At 34.1% G+C, this 23,383-nt stretch overlaps 1 protein-coding gene across 1 annotated transcript; it reads right to left on the reverse strand.

The window, feature by feature from the left end:
* Positions 1 to 1,414: 1,414 nt before the first annotated feature.
* Positions 1,415 to 3,462, reverse strand: LOC114411191. Its single transcript, XM_028374944.1, has 8 exons — positions 3,434 to 3,462; positions 3,242 to 3,326; positions 3,016 to 3,101; positions 2,854 to 2,920; positions 2,692 to 2,774; positions 2,417 to 2,537; positions 2,230 to 2,310; positions 1,415 to 1,435 (listed from the first exon to the last, which is right to left on the reverse strand). Exons 1-8 carry the CDS (start codon positions 3,460 to 3,462, stop codon positions 1,415 to 1,417), a joined length of 573 nt encoding a protein of 190 aa, XP_028230745.1.
* Positions 3,463 to 23,383: the final 19,921 nt, after the last annotated feature.

Raw genomic sequence — 23,383 nt, forward strand, 5'->3', positions numbered from 1 at the left:
TGAGCTTAACTCCATCTCCATGGAGTGGGATTACTGTTCTGCACTATTTGGTAAGAGGGTATGAGGGTGTATTTTTTAGTTGCTATAATATTCGTGTGTTTTGTAAAACCTATTGTGTTATGAATTAGCAGTATGTGTTCCTCGATGTATGCGTGTGTGTGTTGACAATGGACCTACTTTTTGGAATGTTTAAAATAACAACTGTTATGTGACTTTTCTAATGTTCCTACCTAATTAGTATGTTAAGTCAAATATACTATGGTTGTATGCAGAGTCAACTTTCATTTCCATATAAACTTTCAAACACAGTTTGTGTTTTCCTTTTCACTGAATTGTTTATTTATCAGCTCGGATTGTTGTGTTTTGTTTTAAACTTTGTCCATATGCATCCATTTTTAAAAATGACTCCAATTATACTACATTCTTTTACTGATATCAGTATATTGTCATTTCATTTGTATTTCATTTGTAATTCCACTAATGAAGGAGTCATTGTAAGTCATTTTACTGTCTATTTTTGTGTGGAACCTATTGTACTACAACCACTGTCCAAATCTTCACAAAATACTGATATTTTCTTAAGTCTGAGATTAGTTTTAACCTCATTATTTTGGATGTTTTCAAAACCTGTGACAGTGAACATTGTTAAACATTGTTATTGACAGAAATCCTATGACAGTATTTTGGATGAGCTGCATCCTCAAAAAAATTTATGTTGACACTACAAAAACAAATAAAAAAAATGTTATCATTAGACAATGTAGATAATGATGTTCTACTCCAACTTTTGTTGTGTACATGGTGTACATGTTCAACTCTTGTCATATGATAACAAAACATGACATGCATTTGTTTGTATGAAATTAAAATGGAAAAAAATTATATTCAGTTACAAATTGATGAAGTTGAAAATCCACCAACATGCTCTTTAGCTCAGATTGTTGTGTTTGTTTTAAACTTTGTTCCTATACAGCTAATTTAAAAAATGACTCAAATTACACTACACTCTTACTGATATCAGTATACTACCATTTCATCTGTAATTCTATTAATGAAAGAATCATTGTAAGTCATTTTACTATCTATTTTTGTAACTTCTACATAAATACTTTTGTCATGGTGTAAGTTCCATTATTTTTAATTTACTTGGTTAAATTTATATCCATACTTTTCCAACAGCCATAACATGACAAATTTAATAACTTAAGTTGCTGAACATGAAATTTTTTTTTAAAAAATGATGCAGATTAGAAAATAAAAGTGGATTCGAAATTCTTTATTAAATTTGCCACCCTTTCTGAATTGGGGGTCGAAAAACAAATACATTGGTAAACAAACAACATTAACTCTTGAATCACATTACTTAAAGTCACATAAACAAAATCTAACTTGTCGTTAACAGAGTACATTAGTCTCAACCATCATCAAATATTGTCTGCAATTTGATATCAAAAACCAATAGACAAACACAAAAAAAACAAAACAACCCGCCCTACATAATTCCACTTCTGCAGCAGGTATAATCCATGAATTTGAAATCAAATTTTCTCAACCTTGATCCTTTTCTTCAAAAAATTTAGTGGCAAATGCATTTCTAAAGATTGACTCTGCATCAGTTCAACATCCATAATAACACAATCTATCTTCCCTTTCACTCTAGAGTTTTCTTTAGTTTTGACATTTTCCAAACACCCACTTTCCAGTTGTTTATCTGCCCCTTCCATGTTTTTGGTTAGTGAATGTATTTGAGTTCCAAATACAATTCCAACAGGAGTCAAATCTCCAGAATTATTGAACAAAATATCATTTTCTTGATTTCGGATTGCAAACTCGCTTTCATTTGGAGTCAATTCTCCCACGGCTGATTTGCAACAAAAATTGTGTTTAGTAGGGGTTAACTCTTTAGAATCCTTTGATAAATCAATTGCTTCTTTTTCACCACATTATGAATCATTTTCAACATCAGAAAATTTGGGCATCATATCTTGTTAAACAAACAAGACATAACCAATCAAGTTAGTATATAATCGAACTTAGGGTAACACGAGCTTCCTTGAAAATACATGCTACAGATATAAGTATTTAATAGAATTTGGATTGGTCATAAAAAACCTGAGTTTGGGTCAAAGATGTGTCATCAACCAAACCTTCTTTGAGCAACTTGATAATGGATAAATTGGTATAAATTTTTTTGACTCTAAAAGTTTTCTCAAACTGTGAGTTGCATACACTCTTAACCTCAACTTTAAAAAGGAAAAACCTATCCACCAAATTAGTAATATCCCTTGGAAAAGTTCCAACAAGACCTCTCTACAACACAAAATTGCAATGATGAATATTTGAAATGAAACAACAATCTAACATATATGAAGTACCTCTTATCAAAATCACAAAAGTCACTATAAATTTAAAAGACCTTCTGGTATGTTTCAAACATATTAGCACATGACTTGCTGAAAAGGATAGTAGCATCCCAATCAAAAATCACAAAAGTGGCTGAATCTGTTTTATCAATAACACCAACCTTGATACGACACCTAAAAATATAGTCAAAATATATAAGGTGTCAAATAAGAAGACAAAGTAAAATTGGAAAATAAGTGGCACAAATATTACCTTAAAACGACATTTGTGACAAGTTTGTTGCATTTTTTTTAAAAAAAAAAACATTTTCAATCAGGGTACACTGACTTGTTGCATGTGCAAGCAGTATACCACCATTCCTCATCATCTACAACGTGTTTCATGGTACCAAAAACTACAAAACAGGTATCCTATAATTTGAAAATAAATAAATATCAGAAATTGTTCATAACTAAAATCATGTTTTAGTTTTATATCAATAACTTTTACCTCAAAACAATCTTTAAGAGCACTAATAGTCTTCCTGGGTGTATTATACAGAAAATCCTCTGACATTCTTGAAAAAATATGAACAAAAAACATGAATAAATTAAACCAGCCAATAAAAAAACGTTGCCATTACTCTGTTTTCCATTTTTGAGAAAAAATTACCTTGTTGCCAACTCTTTTACCTCTTCACATTTAGCATTGAACACAACTCTTGTACCACAAATACAATTTTGAAGATGCAATTTTATCTATATTTTTTAAAAAGTGAATATCATTTTAAATAGATGATAGTAGTTTACATATATTATTTCACAATAAGTCTTTAACAACTAGAAGACAATATTCAACTACCTTGGAAACACTTCACTTTGGCTACATGAACTATTACCACAACATTTTCAACTTCTCCAGATTCAAGAAATGCATTAAGTTCATCCACAAATGGACCAAACAAAGTACACTCTATGCTAAGCCTATGTTTAAAAAATTATGGTAAACAAAAAATACTTAATACTTAATAAATTAAAAACCATATGAAACACCGTATAAAACTAAATATAAAGAGTAAAATACCACTTACCCATCATCCTCTATTTGGATGACATTCATCTTTGTTCTCCTTCAAGTTTTTTCATTTTCTCTTTCAGTGCCAACACCAATCAAAATACCCATGAAATCTATGCAAATGAAACATTTAATTTAATCATTTTAAATTGACATGAACTCAAAATAATCGTCAAAATATTTGCACTGAGCGAAAACCTTACCAACTAAATAATCATTGTCATAACCACCACAAACAATGGCTTTTATAGGTACAAAATCATATACAGAGTCTGGAACACTTGCATTGTCCACCAATACAACCTTAGTGGAGTATTGAAACACAATTTTGTATTTGTGGTGGGTGGTTCTATACATACCTCCATTTTCAGCAACACCAAAAAATTGAATAGAGTAAACTTTCCCTTTTTGTAAGCTTTTTTCAAACTTATAAATGAGAGTCTGCTTCATAGAACCATGGACTTTATCTCCATACATTCAAAATAGTGAGTAAAAATTTTGCAATATTACAAAATATCACAAATGAAAAAAATTGTAAATTTTTAAAATGAATAAACCTTTGAGTCCACTAACACCATCTCCATGGATAATGGTATTTTGTTGTTAGATGTTTGTTTGTGAGTTGAAACATCATATACCATCCACAAACGAAGAACCTTAACTATGATTCTCCAACTCTCTTTCTCTGCATTGATCTCAACAATTGAGTTGTATTTGTTAGCCATTTTTAATATAGAAAACAATAGAGTAAAAAACTCAAATAGAGTATATATATTTATAATGTAAATCGATTTTCAGCAAATACAACATAACTCATACGTCGATCTTACATTATTTATAGACGAACATAGAAGAGAAAAACATGCTTAGACTTTGGTGGGAAGACAAATGAATTTGAATTTCAAATTCAAATTGAAAAATGAGCAAATTTAAAGTATTCATCATTTTCTTCTTCAATCAGACATATAAAGGTTGCAAAAAAAGATTCAGTTATGTTGACCTACAAAAATGCCAAATACATGATACATGAAAGACTTTTACTCTCCTTCTTTGTTGGGACTTAGTTGTTGTAGGTGTATGAACCAAAACTTTTGGGTCATCCTCCCAAAAATTATCATTTGTTGTGTGGTGTTACTCTTCTACACACAGTATCATACGCATGCAACCTGTTATGTGTTGTGTTCACTGTTGTGTGTTGGCAGGGAGTAGCTCGTTTTTTGGGCATTTGTTTTTCTTCAAACTAGCAAAGTTATGAAACCGTTTTATGTACATTGTGTGCAATTGTGCAATCTTCTAGCTTATTTTTGGTTTTAGCATGAAACTGTTTTCCTCAAATGGACAATTGTTTCAAAACCTTTTTGTTGGATGTGGTTAGTTTTTAGTCGTTGAGTTACTTCCTTAAGAAGCAAAATAGTTGTAATCCTTTTTTTTAACCTAGTGCACCACCTTTTGAAATGTGTAATTTTTTGCCAATAAGAACAATTTTTGGATCCTCAAATGTTAGTATTATAGATTTATATAAAAATTTATATTTTCATGACAAATAAATTTAGTAATAATTAAAATTTATTTCACTTTCCTCCACCATTAATGCTAAATACAAACTTGTGATTGATATTATTTCCCATAAAAATCTTGAATAGTACTAATATGATATTCAAGTTACATAAATTTGGGTGAGATTTGCATGAAAAAGGCGAGAAAATTTCACTGCAGAACTTTTTCGCTTTAACAATAAGAGATTAGAAGAGGTTTTGAAAATATTATCTCTTGATATCCTCCAAAAAAAAATTGTGAGTGTGAAGATTTCAAAGAATTAAACTCAATTAAAAGAGTTTCTAAAATAAAAGAAATTCAATATTTAATGAAAATAGATAATAGAATGCGTCTGTTCGATTTTTCAATTCTATTCGCAAGGAATATTAAAGGAAACATTGTCTAGGAAAGAAATCAATCAGTAATATATAAGCTTCCAATTTAAATTTATATGTCTATATTTAAACATTATTAGAAAAAAACATTTGACTTTTAAATTTATATGTCTATTTATAAGACTATTTATAAGATTATTTAAACCGTCTTTGAAGTCAACATCGTAAAACCATATTAAAAAGATACAATTTCTAAGACGGTTTTGTCTAAGAATCGTCTTAGAACGTATTTTTTTTTAAATAAAAATTAAAAAAAATGAAAATTCTAAGACAATTCTTTCAAAAACCATCTTGGAAAGTAAATTTTCTAAGTTGATTTTTGAAACAACCGTCTTAGAATATTTTTTTAATAAAAATTAAAAAATTAATGAGGATTCTAAGATAATTTTTTAAAAACTGTCTTAGAAAATTTACTTTCTAAGACGGTTTTTTCAGAGAACCTTCTTAGAATATCTTTTTTCTAAAAAAAAGTTTTAAAATTTGAAGATTCTAAGTTGGTCAGAATGTAGATTTTCTAAGAGGGTTTTTCTAAGAACCGTCTTAGAATATATTTAAAAAAAATAAAATAATGAAAATATTATTATTAAAAAATTATGTAGATAAGACATAATTTTTTTTAATCATTTGGCTACGAATAGCTTAAATGTATGGGATGTTGGATCGAGTGGCCTTAGAATAATTAAGAAGGGGGGGTTGAATTAATTATTCCTAAAACTTTACCAATCAAAAAATTACTCTTTTAAGGCTTTTACTTTTGTTGTTAAGAGAATATGGAGTAGAAGAGAAACTTAACAGAAAGTAAAAGCGAAAATTAAAGTGCACAGCGGAAATTAAAAGAGTAGGGAAGAAGGAAACAAACACACAAGAGTTTTTATACTGGTTCGGCAACAACCCGTGCCTACCTCCAGTCCCCAAGCGACCTGCGGTCCTTGAGATTTCTTTCAACCTTGTAAAAATCCTTTTACAAGCAAAGATCCACAAGGGATGTACCCTCCCTTGTTCTCTTTGAAACCCTAGTGGATGTACCCTCCACTAGAACTGATCCACAAGAGATGTACCCTGTCTTGTTCTCAGTCAAACCCAAGTAGATGTACCCTCTACTTGTACCACAAAGGATGTACCCTCCAATGTGTTAAGACAAAGATCTCAGGTTGTTAAACCTTTGATACTTTGTGAATGGGGATACAAAAGAATTCTCAGGCGGTTAAACCTTTGAACGCTTTTGTATTAGGGAATGGGAAGAATCAAAAGAATTCTCAGACTGTGTCGTTTTGAATTCTTTGACAAGGGAGAAGGGAGACACAAAAGAATTCAGGCGGTTAGTCCCTTGTTCTTTTGGAAAAGAGAGAAGAGAGACACAAAAAGAATTCAGGCGGTTAGTCCTTGGCGAATTCTTTTTGGCAAAGGGAGAAGAGAATGAAAAGTTGAATAGAACAAGTTTTCAAGGTTTAGAAAACCAGAAAACTTCAGAAAGCTTTTGGTACAAAAGAAGAAGAAGAAGAAGAACTTCAAAGAGATTTCAAGGCTTGTAAAGGATTGTAAGAGATTGTTAGAAAGATTTTTTTGGAAAATGCAAAACAAAGCCTTGCTTTTATAGACTCTTCATGTCTGGTCAAGAAGGTCATTCAGAAGAGTTATAACTTTTAGAAAAACTTAAAACCCATTTGAAAAAGTCAAAAACTTTTTGAAGAGTACATCTTTAGATTTTTCAGAATCAAACACTGGTAATCGATTACCAAATATGTGTAATCGATTACACAAAGCTTTTGAGTGAAACAATGTGACTCTTCACTTTTAAAATTGAATTTCAACGTTCAAGGACACTGGTAATCGATTACCAAAACATTGTAATCGATTACAGCCTTTTGAAAATATTTGGAACGTTGTAAATTCTGTTTGAAAACTTTTTCAAACTCATTTTGCTACTGGTAATCGATTACAACAATATGGTAATCGATTACCAGAGAGTAAAAACTCTTTGGTAAAGGTTTTGTCAAAAACTCATGTGCTATTCAAAGTTTTGAAAAAAACTTTTTAATACTTATATTGATTGAGTCTTTTCTTCATTCTTGAATCTTTAATCTTGATTCTTAATTGTAGGCTTTCTTCTTGAGTCTTGAATTCTTCTTGATTCTTGAACTCTTGACTTGTTCTTGATTCACTTGAGATGTTCTTTGATTCACTTGAGTTGTTCTTTGATCTTTTGAGCTTTTTGTTCATCACCTTTGTCATCATCTTTTGTTGTCATCATTGTTATCATCAAAACACCTTTGAATCATTGTTGATTCATCATGAAGCTTTGCTTCCACATGGGAAAGGGAAACAATCAAACATTTACAATCAAACATACTATATATACTACTCTTGCACCCACTACCATAAAATAACTTGAATGTTGAAACTAAAGTGCATTTGTAAAGAATAGGGTTTAATGCCAAAAACAAGGCCTAAATGGTTTTAGAAGCATAACATTTTTCAAATACACAAACATTACAATTACTTTATAAAGTTATACCTACATCAGAAAACTCACTTCCACACCCTTACTTTAAACAAGAGAATATTAGAATTGTTTATCAAACCCCTCCTAGGATAGCCTCATACACATTGGCTCATGTTAGCTGAGTGTCTTTAACTGACAGATTACAAATTTCACTATCACAAATAATAAATAACATCTAATTAAGTTTAAATTCTTATTCATCTCTTTCAAGCACCCACTGAACAACTTTAGTGTGTTAGATTTGTTAGATCTACAACATTATTTCAGAGAATACTTCTTGACATGTATGGCTTAGTACAAGCCGTATGGGCACTTTTCCCTGAGTTTTATGCATATAACATTGAAGATCATCTCTTAATTAAACCATGCAGAAGGAAGTTGAAGAAAGTCTATTGCATTTTTAATAAGACTCCTATTCCACGTGATAAGGAACCAATAAACCAAAAAGATATATAATGGAGACAAAATCAAAAAATTAAAATGTCTAGGAACTACTAGCCTCTTACTAGGACTACTAGGCAACATGGAAAGAACAAACTTGATCCATCCTTTTTTTTAGTAAGAGAAAATATCATGTCGACAATATATTTGGAAGATTCTTACGCAACATTTTGCTCCTCTCAGTGTCTCACATCGATAGTGTTAGCCCTTTCTGATGTAGCTCCATTGGAGCTTGTAGGCCTTGGATCTTCTTCATCAATGGATTCCTTTGCTTCTTGAGATATGATTGCACTGGAATGGAGAAGGAGAAAGATGAATGGATACGCCACTTCAAGTAGAAGATGAGTCTAGAAGAAGCTCACCACCATAGGAAGGCATGGATAAGAGCTTGAAGGTAGAAGAAGATGAATGAAGGGAGAGGAAGAGAAGAGCACGAAATTTAGTGCCTTTAAAGAAGTCTGAACTTTGAAGTTTAATTCTCAAATGATCAAAGTTGAAAAAATGCACACACATGGCCTTTATTTATAGCCTAAGTGTCACACAGAAATAGAGGGAAATTTGAATTTCTATTCAAATTTCACTTGAATTTGAAATTGAATTTGTGGAGCCAAAATTTCACTAATTATGATTAGTGAAGTTTAGCTATGGTTCAGCCCACTAATCCAAGATCAAGTCCAAGATTCTCCACTAAGTGTGCTTAGGTGTCATGAGTGTAGAAGCAAGCTTCATGATGAATCAAGATTGATTCAAAGAGTTTTGATGATAACAAAGATGATGACAAAAAACTTAAAAGTCAAGAACACTTCATGATAACAAAGATGATGATTTCAAGAATCAAGAATCAAGTTCCAAGATTCAAGTTCCAAGAATCAAGATCAAGATTCAAGACTAAAGATTCAAGAATCAAGAGAAGACTCAATCAAGATAAGTATTAAAAAGTTTTTTCAAAAACTGAGTAGCACATGATTTTTTCTCAAAAACCTTTTTTACCAACGGATTTTTACTCTCTGCTAATCGATTACCAGATTGTTGTAATCGATTACCAGTAGCAAAATGGTTTTCAAAAAAGCCTTCAACTGAATTTACAACGTTCCAATTGATTTCAAAATGTTGTAATCGATTACAATGATTTGGTAATCGATTACCAGTGTGTTTGAACGTTTGAATTCAAATTTAATTGTGAAGAGTCACATCCTTTCACAAAAAAAGCTTTGTGTAATCGATTACACTGATTTGGTAATCGATTACCAGTGATAGTTTCTGAACAAAATCAAAAGATGTAACTCTTCCAATAGTTTTCAAATTTTTCTAAAAGTTATAACTTTTCCAAATGATTTTTTAAGTTTTCCTAAAGGTTATAAATCTTCTAATGGTTCTCTTGACCAGACATGAAGAGTCAATAAAAGCAAGGCTTTGATTTGCATTTCAATGTACTTTTCAATTCATTCTTTAGACAACAAACTTTTGCCAATTGATTTCTGAGTCTCTTTGAACTTCTTCTTCTTCCTTTGCAAAAGCTTTCTAAAGTTTTCTGGTTTTCCAAACCTTGAAAACAAAACTTGTGCTATTCATCCTTTTCATTTCCTTCTCCCTTTGCCAAAAAGAATTCGCCAAGGACTAACCGCCTGAATTATTTTTGTGTCTCTCTTCTCCTTTTTCCAAAATAACGAAGGACTAACCGCCTGAATTCTTTTGTGTCTCCCTTCTCCCTTGTCAAAGAATTCAAAACGACACAGTATGAGAATTCTTTTGATTCTTCCCTTTCCCATATACAAAAGATTTCAAAGGACTAACTGCTGAGAATTCTTTTGTATCCCCATTCACAAAGTTTCAAAGGTTTAACCGCCTGAGAACTTTGTCTTAACACATTGGAGGGTACATCCTTTGTGGTACAAGTAGAGGGTACATCTACTTGGGTTGTTGACTAAGAACAAGAGAGGGTACATCTCTTGTGGATCAGTTCTAGTGGAGGGTACATCCACTAGGTTGTTCAAAGAGAACAAGGGAGGGTACATCCCTTGTGGATCTTTGCTTGTAAAGGAATTTTACAAGGTTGAAAAGAAATCTCAAGGACCGCAGGTCGCTTCGGGACTGGATGTAGGCACGGGTTGTTGCCGAACCAGTATAAAAACTCTTGTGTGTTTGTCTCCTTCTTCCCTACTCTTTTAATTTCCGCTGTGCACTTTAATTCCCGCTTTTACTTTTGGTTAAGTTTCTTTTCTATTCTTCATTTACTTAACAACATAGTAAAAGTCTTAGAAGAGTAAATTTTTTAATTAGTAAAGGTTTAGGAATAATTAATTCAACCCCCCCTTCTTAATTATTCTGAGGCCACTTGATCCAACAATGAGGCATGTAAAGCATGAAGGACATGTACAAAGTGTGACTATATGATGTGGCAACGGGGTGTAGCAAGCAAATGCTCACCTCCCCCTCTAAAATTTAATTGTATTGGGCTTCTCCCAATTCAATTAAATCTATTTCCAACCACACACATCAAATATTCACTTTAGTGCATGTGAAATTACAAAACTACCCTTAATACAAAAACTAGTCTAGGTGCCCTAAAATACAAGGGCTGAAAAATCCTATATTTCTAGGGTACCCTACCTACATTATGGAGTCCTAAATACAAAGACAAAAAAATAATGAAATCCTAATCTAATATGTACAAAGATAAGTGGACCCAACCTTGGCCCATGGGCTCAAAAATCTACCCTGAGGTTCATGAGAACCCTCGAGCCTTCTTCAATAGTTGTAGCCCAATCCTCTTGGAGCCTCTTGCTCATGGCTCTGGTAACTAGTCCCTTCCTAGGGAGTATTGCATCATCCCCTCCCCCTTGAAGAGGATTTGACCTCAAATCTGTCGATTCCTCCTCCTCAATATCAGCTCCATCTACAAAAGGAATTAAAATAGAAATATTAAAAGTGGTACTAACTCCATACTCTTCTGGGAGGTCCAACCTATAGGCATTGTTATTGATCCACTCCAAGACCTAAAAAGGTCCATCCCCTCTAGGGCTAAGCTTGGATTTCCTTTTAGTAGGGAATCTATCCTTCCTAAGATGGAGCCAAACCCAGTCCCCCTCATTAAGAACTAGCTCATTTCTTCCTCTATTGCCTTTAGTTGAATACACCTTTGTTTGGTTCTCTATTTGGTTCTTAACCCTCTCAAGCAACTTCTTTACAAACTCTGACCTAGATTCCCCTTCTTTATGTATAAAAGAAGTGTCAAGTGGGAGGGGAATGAGGTCTACGGGCTTTAGGGGATTGAACCCATAGACAACCCCAAAAGGGGATTGCTTGGTAGTTCTATGAAGCCCCATGTTGTAGGCAAATTCTACATGAGGAAGATACTCATCCCAAGACTTATGGTTGCCTTTCAGAAGAGCCCTTAAAAGGGTGGATAAAGACCTATTCACTACTTTTGTTTGCCCATAAGTTTGTGGATGACAAGTGGTAGAGAAAAGAAGTTTGGTTCCTAGCTTAGCCCATATGGTTTTCCAAAAGTGGCTAAGGAACTTAGCATCTCTATCTGACACAATGGTCCTAGGCAAACCATGGAGTCTCACAACTTCCCTAAAAAAGAGTTTTGAGATGTGAGAAGCATCATCCACCTTGTGGTATGGTATAAAGTGTGCCATCTTGCTAAACCTATCCACCACCACAAAGATAGAGTCTACACCTCTTTGGGTTCTAGGAATCCCAAGGACAAAGTCCATACTAATGTCTACCCAAGGTGCAGATGGGATGGATAAGGGTGTGTATAGCCCATGAGGCATCACCATAGACTTGGCTTGTAAACAAGCCACACACCTAATGCAATGCTTATGGACATCTTTCTTCATATGGGGCCAATAAAACTTTTCTTTGAGTAAGACAAGGGTCTGGTCTATCCCAAAGTGGCCCATGAGCCCACCCTCATGGCTCTTTTTCACAAGTAATTTCCTAATGGATCCTTGGGGTATGCAAAGCTTTCCCTCTTTGAACAAATACCCCTCAACCAAATAGAATCCATCTTGGGCCTTTTTCCCACAACTCTCATAAATGGGAGAGAAATATTCATCTAAAGCATACAAGTCCTTAATGTTATCAAATCCTAAAATTTGAGTTCCTAGGGAGCAAAACAATGTGTGTCTCCTAGAGAAGGCATCAGCTACCACATTTATTTTTCCCTTTTTGTATTTGATAACATATGAAAATTGCTCTAGGTACTCTACCCATCTTGCATGCCTTTTGTTTAAGTTGTTTTGCCCTCTAATGTACTTAAGTGATTGATGATCACTATGAATGACAAATTCCTTGGAAACAAGGTAATGTTCCCAAGTTTGGAGGGCTCTTATTAAGGCATAAATCTCTTTATCATAGGTGGGGTTGTTGAGGGTTGCACTATGAAGTTTTTCACTAAAATAAGCAATAGCATGCCCACCTTGTAACAATACAGCTCCAACTCCTACTCCAGAGGCATCACATTCTAGCTCAAAAGTTTTAGAAAAGTCAAGAAGAGCTAGAACAGGTGCCCTAGTAAGATTTTCTTTGAGAAAAGAAAAGGCTTGCTCTTATTTTTCACCCCAGGTAAATGCCACATTCTTCTTCACCAGCTCATTGAGAGGTGATGCAATTGTAGAGAAATTAGGAACGAACCTTCTATAGAAGCTTGCTAACCCATGGAAGCTCCTAATATCTCCCACACTTTTTAGGGTGGGCTATTCTTGGATGGCCTTGATTTTCTCAGGGTCCACTTGGACCCCATTTCTACCAAATACAAACCCTAAGAAAACTATATTATCTACACAAAAGGTACACTTCTCTATATTTGCATAGAGGGTGTTTTTCCTAAGGACTGAAAGCACTTGCCTGAGATGTCCTAAGTAATCATCTAGGCTCCTACTGTACACTAAAATATCATCAAAATAAACAACTACAAATCTACTTATGAAATCCCTTAAGACATGATGCATAAGCCTCATAAAGGTGCTTGATGCATTAGTGAGCCCAAAAGGCATCACTAGCCATTCATACAAACCAAACTTGGTCTTGAAAGCGGTTTTCCACTCATCACCCTTTTTCATCCTGATTAGGTGATAACCACTTTTAAGATCAATTTTTGAAAAAAATATTGGCACCATGCAACTCATCAAGTGAATCATCAAGTCTAGGAATGGGGTGCCTATACTTTACAGTGATGTTGTTGATGGCCCTGCAATCTGTACATATTCTCCACGTACCATCCTTTTTGGGCACCAACAACATTGGCACAGCACATGAGCTTAGGCTCTCTTAGACCCAACCCTTCTCCAACATTTCTTTAACCTGAGACTCTATCTCCTTAGTCTCCTGAGGGTTAGTCCTATAGGCTGGCCAATTAGGAAGGCTTGCTCCTGGGACTAAATCTATTTGGTGTTCTATTCCCCTTAAATGAGGTAGCCCAGGGGGTATCTCTTTGGGAAATATATCACCAAATTCATGTAAGAGTTCTTGGACCTTTGGGGTTAGGTCTCAAAGGTAGGAATTGCGGCAATGCTAATGGATGTTTCCCTTGATAGGAGAAGGTAGAAAGATTTTTTAAGAAGGAGTGCTCTTTTAATATCACCTTTTTGTTGCAAAATGATTTTCCTTCTTAAAAATCTTCTTGGAGGAATCCTTTTCCTTTTTTTCCTTCCCCTTGGTCTTTGAAGACAAGGCCTTACTATCCTTCTTTTTCTTTTGTTTTTCTAGTTTCTCTTCCTCATCCCTCTTATCTTTCATAGTTAGTTGATCTTTGGCCACCTGCGAACGTGTTTGAGGATGCAACACAAATTTAGTGCCAAGATGGGTGAGAGTAATCTCATTAGTTACGCCATTGTAAATGATCTTCCTATCAAATTGCCATGGCCTTCCTAAAAGAATACGCCCTGCCTCCATGGGAACTATCTCACAATTAATTTCATCCTTATATGTCCCAATGGAGAAAGGTACCTTCTCTTGTTGGTAAACTATCATTTTCCCTTGCTTATTGAGCCATTAAAGTTTATAAAGTTTTCGGTGGGGAATGATAGTGAGGTTCAACTTGGAAACTAATCTTGTGCTACAACAATTGCAACAAGATCCACTATCCATAATGAGGGAACAAGTTTTATCTAAAATTTTGCATCTGGTATGAAAGATGTTCTCTCTTTGGGATTGAGATAGATCACAAGATTGACCTCTAAGGAGCCTTCTAACCATTAGGAGATCACCTTCTTCGTGGAGGTAGACTTCTTCACTAGACTCTTCATCCCTTACTTCATCTTCACTTCCACTAGAGGAAGGCGAAGTAGTCTCCTCTTGACTACTATAAATGTCTTAACCCCTCATAATCATGGTTTTCTTTGTGGGGCATTGAGAGGCAATGTGACCTCTCCCAAGACATTTGAAGCATTTAATGTTGCTAGTCCTTTCTTGGGAACTAGTCTTAGGGGTGTATTTCTCTATGGTCTTACCCTTATCTTCCTTGGGTTTTGAAGGTGCAGTCCCCAAAATTCAATGGGCTTGGTCCTTCCTTGGATAAGAGTGAGAACCATAAGATTTTGAAGAAGGCTTTCTTTTAAGTTGTTGCTCCACTCTTATACAAAGTTGGACTAGCTCATCTAGGTCCCTATATGGAAGGAGTTCAACCTTGTCCCTCACTTCCATATTAATCCCACTAAGGAACCTAGCTATGCTTGTTCTTTCCTCCTCCCTAAGTCCAACTCTTAAAAAGAGTAGTTCCATTTGTTGTCTATATTCTTCAACACTTATACTCCCTTTTCTAAGGCTTTGGAGCTTGTCCATAAGCTCCTTTTCATAGTAGAAGGGAATGTGTCTCTTCCTAAGGGCACTCTTAAGATCATTCCAATACTATACTGGAGGATTCCCATGAATCCTTCATTCCCTGACAAGGGAAGTCCACCAATAGAGGGCATACCCTTGAAAGCTAAGGGTAGCCAATGGAACTTTTCTCTCTTCACTAATATGATGGCAAGCAAAGAGTTGTTCAACCTTCATTTCCCAATCTAAGTAGGCCTCAACATTATCTTTTCCATGGAAATAGGGGAGACTAATGTTAACCTCTTGAGGCCTTCTATCCTTTTCTCTTCTTTGGGAGTGATGTTTAGTATGTGAACTATGGCGCCCTCTATAATAGTCGCTAAGTTCTTCACTTAAATTCTTGCAAGAGTCATGACTACTGTAGGAAGCATGTTTTCCTCTTTTCATTTCTTTCACTGTTTTTCTTCTTTATTCCTCTCTTATTTTCTCTCTTTCATCTTGACTTATTTCTTCCACTCTTTTTTTACCTTTTTCTTTTCTCTCTTGTTTTTCTTTCCAGAACTTAAGGGATCTCAACTAACTTAGGAGTAGAACCCTCACCATTAACACTAGATGAAGAATGAAGACTCATGTTGGTTCCTAAGTTATGGTTCTTTCTTGTTGGGGGTTTGAAAACAAAAGGTAAAAGAAACTATGGTTGAAACTAGCCAAAATAAACACTAAAAGAGGTGTGAAAGATAAGGTAAAAACTAATAGGCAAAAGACAAACTATCTAGGTGACTTGACAATGGACGGTAAAGGAAATAAGCTATGAAAGTAAGCAAGAAATGTAAACTAGGTGAATCCTAAGAGTGTTTGGATGACCACATTTAAGGTTCCCAACAAAACACTCACAATCCTAAGGGAAAATTGCCTAAAATTATTACACACAAATGGAAGTAGGGTGACCTATTGGAGGCTCCCAACTTACTTCCAATGAAAGGCCTTTTTGTTACAAAATTTGAAAGCAATGAAAGTAAGTAAATTGTCAATTACAAAATTACAACAAGGTTCTCAATTTTGGTGGTTGTTCTTTCTTTGGTGATTCACTCAATTTGGAGTGCTTCTTAGTCCAATAGCTCTTAAGGTGGTTTCCCCTTGCTTCTTGACTCAAATTCTTCAAGGGATGGCACCAATCCTCATTTCTAATTCCCTATACGGCAACTCACAAACAAGGAAACAAAGACACAAGTAATAACCAAAGATAAAAAAAAATGAAATGGAAGCTAAACCAATAGAGTTTTAACAAGACAAATTTTCAAGGATTATTCAACAATTAAAGCAATGAAAAGCACATAAAAGCAAGCTAGGACTCAAAGAGAAGCTTAGAATGGCTCTAGAGTAGAGTAAAAAAACTATAAAAAAAAAGACTCAAGAAACCTCTAGTTTTGGAACTTGTTTTCACAGTAATTTTCAATTGAAATTTTAGAACTAAGATTGGTATAAAATAGGCACCAATTATAGAACAAATTTCGAGCCAAAACAACAAGCACACTTCCCTTTCACTTTTTTTTTCCTGGACACTGATTTTTCTGCCAACTCAACACCACAACTCAACTTCATCATAGGCATCATGTAGGAAACTTAGAAAACAAAAAAAAAAGTTCAACAACAAGACTACTTCTAGGAATTGATTTAGAACATGTTATGAACTAAATAACATGCATGAATTAGACTCAAAATTCAAAAGATAGGCTAAGAATGACAAGAATACATGAACAAATGTATCTAGAATTCAATCAACAAAATAAAAATTCAACACAAACTTAGAACATAATGTGATAATTATTATGACTAAACATGACTCTAAGACAACATGGATTAAGTGATTTACACTTAGATTTTTGTTTTTTTTTTCTAATCAATATTTTGGAAGAAAATTTAGATCTAAAGGTTCAGCACAAGAAGATTATGACTGAAAAATGATAGAACCTAAAATCAACACAAAAACATGATTCAAGAGTAGATCTATAGAATTTGAACCATAGAAATGCAAGAAGAGGTGTAGATCTAAGATTTAATCGGTTTTTTTTTTTTTTTGAATCTACTCTAAACAGCACCAAAACACAAGAAAATGAAGGATATACATGGAGAATAAGATTAATAACAAGGAATTAAAGATAATTGACCGAACAAAAAGATAAAGGAAGCAAAAGAATATCACCTAGATGAAGAGGCTCTTGACACCACATGATGTAGCTCCATTGGAGCTTGTAGGCCTTGGATCTTCTTCATCAATGGATTCCTTTGCTTCTTGAGGTCTGATTGCAACAGAATGGAGAAGGAGAAAGATAAATGGAGACGCCACTTCAAGTAGAAGATGATTCTAGAAGAAGCTCACCACCATAGGAAGCCATGGATAAGAGCTTGAAGGTAGAAGAAGATGAATGAAGGGAGACGAAGAGAAAAGCATGAAATTTAGTGCCTCTAAAGAAGTCTGAACTTTGAAGTTTAATTCTCAAATGATCAAAGTTGAAAAAATGCACACACATGGCCTCTATTTATATGTCACACAAAATAGAGGGAAATTTGAATTTCTATTCAAATTTCACTTGAATTTGAAATTGAATTTGTCGAGCCAAAATTTCACTAATTATGATTAGTGAATTTAAGCTATGGTTCAGCCCACTAATCCATGATCAAGTCCAAGATTCTCCACTAAGTGAGGCATTTAAAGCGTGAAGGACATGTACAAAGTGTGACTATATGATGTGGCAATGAGGTGTAACAAGCAAATGCTCACCTCCCCTTCTAAAATTTAATTGTATTGGGCTTCTCCCAATTCAATTAAATTTATTTCCAATCACACACATCAAATATTCACTTAGTGCATGTGAAATTAAAAAACTACCCCTAATACAAAAACTAGTCTAGGTGCCCTAAAATACAAGGGCTGAAAAATCCTATATTTCTAGGGTACCCTACCTACATTATGGAGCCCTAAATACAAAGACAACAAAATAATGAAATCCTAATCTAATATGTACAAAGATAAGTGGACCCAACCTTGGCCCATGGGCTCAAAAATCTACCCTGAGGTTCATGAGAACCCTCGGGCCTTCTTCAACAGCTTTAGCTCAATCCTCTTAGAGCCTCTTGCTCATGACTCTGGTAACTAGTCCCTTCCAAGGGAGGACTGCATCACTTTCATCCAAAATGACATGTCTTAATCGCACGTTTTCAACTGCCACCAAGAAAGAGACTAGAGCTAGCACTAGCCTAGCTTTTAATACGTAACCATAGTGAAGATTGAAAATCTCGTTACTTTCAACGTCTCCTTAGAGTCATACCGGTTGAGTACATATTGTACTTAATACCTATTTTTTTTACAAAAAAAATTATTTGTCTGCCTATAAAAAAAAGAATCATGATTAAAGTCATCACAAGGCGTTAGAAGTTTTATTTAGGTGAACATAAGAGTGTTAATGACACATTAATTCTAACTTACATTCTATCATTGATTAAAAATTTTAATAAAATAGAGACTCATTAAATATACTAAAATTATAACTTATAAATTTCAATAAAATTAATGTTTTTAAATAATGTATTGTACATAGAGATTAGAAATAGAGTAGGAATGATCTTGCCCGAATGGGCACACAGGTACCTAACTACCTATTGCCAAAGTAATCATCACCAGCTATTTGGACTCAGCCTAAAGTTTGGTGTCGCATCTTTAAGCTTTATGAGCTTTGACGTTTTGTCTCATGACACTTGTAATCAATATCATTTCTTAGCCTATGATTTAAAAGTATATTTATATTAAATAATATGGTGACCCATAAATAATTTTATGCCTCTTTAATGTAATGATAAATAAATATGCAAATAGGTAAATTTATTATTTATTATTAGATATACTTTAAGTTGGTTTAAAAGTCAAACAGATAGATACAGTATTCTAGAATTAGTCCTTATCATTTACTCTTGTTGCATCAAAAGTCATACATGTAAGATTTTTTTTTGAAAGGGCCACAAGTTAGATAAATATTAGACAAATAAGTAATTTTCTAATAATTTTAACAATAGGATTTGATTTGTTGATATTTGTTTTTATCAAAATCCGGAACCGTGACACATCAGGATGAACGTGGTTGAGTAGGGTCTCGAACTTCGCACGTCGACTAGGAGAGGTGCACAGGCTAGTTGTCATGTGCTGAGTGTGTTCGGATGTCATGTAGAGGGATTCGTTGAAACCTGTATTTATAATAACTACGAGCTTATGGATAATGTTAGAGATAAACATTTGCTTATAGATAAAAAGTAGAAGATAATCGTACCTTATATATAATGCATGGGCTTATAGATAATTAAATACCTGCCAGCAGATAAGTTATTCGAATGTATTCAAATATAAGTAGGTTAAAAATAACTTGTTTGTTGGGGAGTTCGACTGCTAAGGGTCAGGCGTCCACGCTCGTGTAGCAGGACTGACATGGAGGGTGGACAAGTGTCTCTGAGTTCCATGTAGGGTGCCACATGTATTTTGTGGATTTTGGACAGTACAATATTATTTTGTAAGGGCTAATATTATATTTTATGCAGGAAATGAATGAAAGAGTTATTAAAAACTTGTGCCAGTTATTTTTAATTTATACAAAAAATTTGAACCTTTTTACTTATTTTATTTATTATGAGTAGTGGTTAAGTAATTTATTCGAACTGTTTGTATAATTTTTTTTATATTTATATCAAGAAAACCAGAAACTTAATTAGTGCCTCCATTTCTTTATCAAACTATTGGTCACACAACATAGAGTGACATATATTAGTTTTCATTTTTCATTTTCATGGCAGGAACACTAGGACATCCCTTAGCAAATTGAATTAGGACGTACAATTGATCATGGTTTTGCCATGGGCCATGCAAACTGTGTTTTTGATTTGAAATCAGTTTGATCAGTATTTTATTTTCATGCTTGTAGTTATTTACATTTCATCAAAAAATCTAAAAGCATCTTTCAATTTACTTAGTGAGCAACTAGCTTCAATGAGCATATTATATATTTATGCATTCGGGGAAACCTCATGACCTATCATATCTGCAAGCACAATCTCAGCATCAACAAGTTTACGATTTTTGCAAAGACAAATTATTAGAGAACCATGGCTGATGACATTAGGCTTTATCCCTACATTGTCCATTTCATCAAGAAACTCAAAACACCTAACAAAATGACCCCTCTAGCCATAACCATTATTCATTGAGTTATAGGTTTCCATAGTAGGGGAAACACCCTTCTCTACCATTCTCCTGACCCATGTCTATGTCTGGTCCACCTCCCCAGTTTAACAAAACATGCTAACGACAGTATTAAAAGTGATTCGATTGGGCTCAACCCTCGTTCCTCCATTTGTTCAGTTCTCAGTATAGCTTTCTTCAAGTCACCCTCTTAGCAATATGCATTCACTAATATGTTATATGAAATCTTGGTTGAAGTAACTCCATTTTCCACTAGTTTGGCCAGAACCTCTTCAGCCTTTTCAATCCTCCCAACCATGCATAGTCCACTCAACAAAATACAATAGGTTCACTCATCATTCTTATTTATTTGCAATCAAACAAACTGATCACCAACACCATTTGAATGATCATCAAACACAAAACTCAAAAATCCTCCAAGCAAAAAACCACCGTCCTTCATCTCTAACAACACCTCCTTCGCATCCTCCACCCTCCCGAACCACAAAGATCATTTAACAAGGAATTATATGTAACAAGATTACACTCCACATTTTGTTCCCTCATTCTCTCCTTGAAGCCAAAAGCTTCCTCTATATCACCCACCTTATAGTACCCATCAATAAGCATGTTATAAGTAATAGTATTTAGAACCACATTTCTCTAAATCATTTCATCAAACAGCTTCCAAGCATCCTGGATCCTTCTCACTTTACACAATCAACTCAGTAACAAGTTATAAGCAAACACAGAAGGGCCCATTCCATCCTTTTCCATGGATTTCATAAACTCAAAACCCTTGTCGAGGTCCTTCAACATCACTGCCGCTTGAATTGCCTCTTCGTAAGTGACAACATTGAGTCAAATACTAGAACCGACAATGACAGTGAGAAGAGAATGAAATCTTGCTTGAAGTAAATCCACCAGGGTTCGGAGCAAGCGGTTGACGGAATGTGTGGAAGTGATAAAATCGTCTTTTCGCATGGAAGAGTACAATTCAATGGCTTCGTTTAGCATTTTGAAGATGGAACAGAGCTATAAGAGGGTGTCCAAAAAGAGGGGTTTGGAGACGTGTGCGTGGAGTTCGGAGAGACAAGAGAATGCGGTTTTGGTGAGAAAAAGGGATCTGAGGAAACTTCTTGCTAGTAAGGTTTTGAGTTTTTGAACCTTTTGAAGGCGATTATGGTATTGGGGATCAGATTCATAGAGTATGAATGATTGGGAGTAAAAGAAGGAAATGGAATTGTTGAAATGCGAATTGGGACGAAGACGGAGAGCAGAATGAGCTCCAAATCCCATTATATGGCGTGAACCCTAACAACGAGGGATTAGGAGCGCTGGGAAAGTGAAACAAGGAAGGAGGAGGAGGAGGGAGAAGGAAAGAGCGGGCGAATTAGGGTTTCTGAAAAAGAGTATTAAAAACACACTCAATTCTAAAACAGTTTTTAGAAAACCATCTTAGAATGACAATCTTCTAAAAATAGTTTTCACAAAACCGTCGTGGTAAAAAAATTCATATTTACAAAATTACCACTGCCTGACTTTCTAAGACGGTTTTCAAGAACCGTCTTAGAAAGTGTGTAGTAAAAAATTGTATTTATAGTAGTAAAAGTCAAGATTTGGGCTCCATAATAAAATAGAAAATGATATTCATTAGTTTACAAAGTTGTCTTGAATTTAGGCCAGAAAAAAAAAATGATAGAATTGGATATGCCAACTCATTTTCCTTTAGTTTTTTTATATAACAAAAAAAATCAATGGTTTAAAAACAATAATATTGAATCTAAGTAATTTCAATCATTATTTTCTTAATATTTTATCAAAATAATTTTTATCCTCAATCATATTAATTTATATTATAATCATATTACATGGTAAAATGAATCACTAAATATTCATAGCCATTGAATTTAATAAATAGAGATTTTACCATTTAATACACCCTAAACTCTCTCAATTACATATGCTAACTTATAATCATATTAAATGGTAATTTATTTATAAGTCACATAAGACGTTGGATTAAAGATTTTTGTATTGGTAAGTTCACATTCTTTCCTTTAAACGTGTATAGTATTATTAAAAATTTAATTTAATTATTTTCAATCATGTTATTCGAAGGTAATTATTTTCAACTTATTATTTTTTAAAGTATGGGTATCTCTAAATTTTTGTTGATGAGGTCATGAGGTCTTGAAGATTCGTGAGCTTATGGGAAGGGATTGGTTATTTCGAGCATTTCTCGGGTGGCTAATTGTGGAGCAGATGTGTTAGCAAGATGGGGCTGAAGATCTCAAGGCCAAGACTAGACTTGGACTTCTCCTCCTTCAGTTTGCTTTAGGGAGTCTTTTATTGGACTCTTCTTTGCTTGTTTTGTTTCTATTATGATCCTTTTGTATTCATACTTTGCAAAAACAAATTAATTTAATTTTTATTTAAATAAAGAAAATGAATTTAAAAATTATTATTGAATCTAAGTAATTTAAAAAATTATAGTGATAATATTTTCTATCAATAATTATTATAATCAATGATTTATAATAACTTTGATTCACTACTACAAAAGGTACCTTCAACGACATTAATTTAAAGATGGTTGAATCAAAACCAATGTTATTATAACTATGGTGGCATTTTTGTAATTAATTGAAATTATTCAAGGACGGTTTTAGTAAAACCGTCTTTGAAGTCCCTTCCCATTTATGCTTTTCATTTCCTTTTTGCTCATGTTTTCTCACTCTCTCGTGCCCATCTCTCTCCTTTCACATTTCCCTTTCACTTATGCTTCCTCTCGTACTAACGTGTCGAAGGTAGCAAAGTTCATGATGTTGAAGGTTGACGATCTGATGAACTAGGCTCGTCGCGGCTCCATCTGGCCCATGACGACCTCGCATGTTGCACCGTCAAAATGATGTACATCGGTGTTGCCCCCTACATTCTTGACCACTTCGACATCATTTTTAGGCCCAACCCTGGCCAGTCTAATTGTGGTCAACACCCTCACCAACAAGATGGCTCCCGCTCTTCGCAAGGAATCCCTCTATCCCTTTTCTAGGGTTTTTTTCTTCCCTATTTTTATTCTTTTCCACCATAGATTCA

Source organism: Glycine soja, chromosome 5 (genome assembly GCF_004193775.1).
Source record: "Glycine soja cultivar W05 chromosome 5, ASM419377v2, whole genome shotgun sequence".
Classification (NCBI taxonomy): domain Eukaryota; kingdom Viridiplantae; phylum Streptophyta; class Magnoliopsida; order Fabales; family Fabaceae; genus Glycine; species Glycine soja.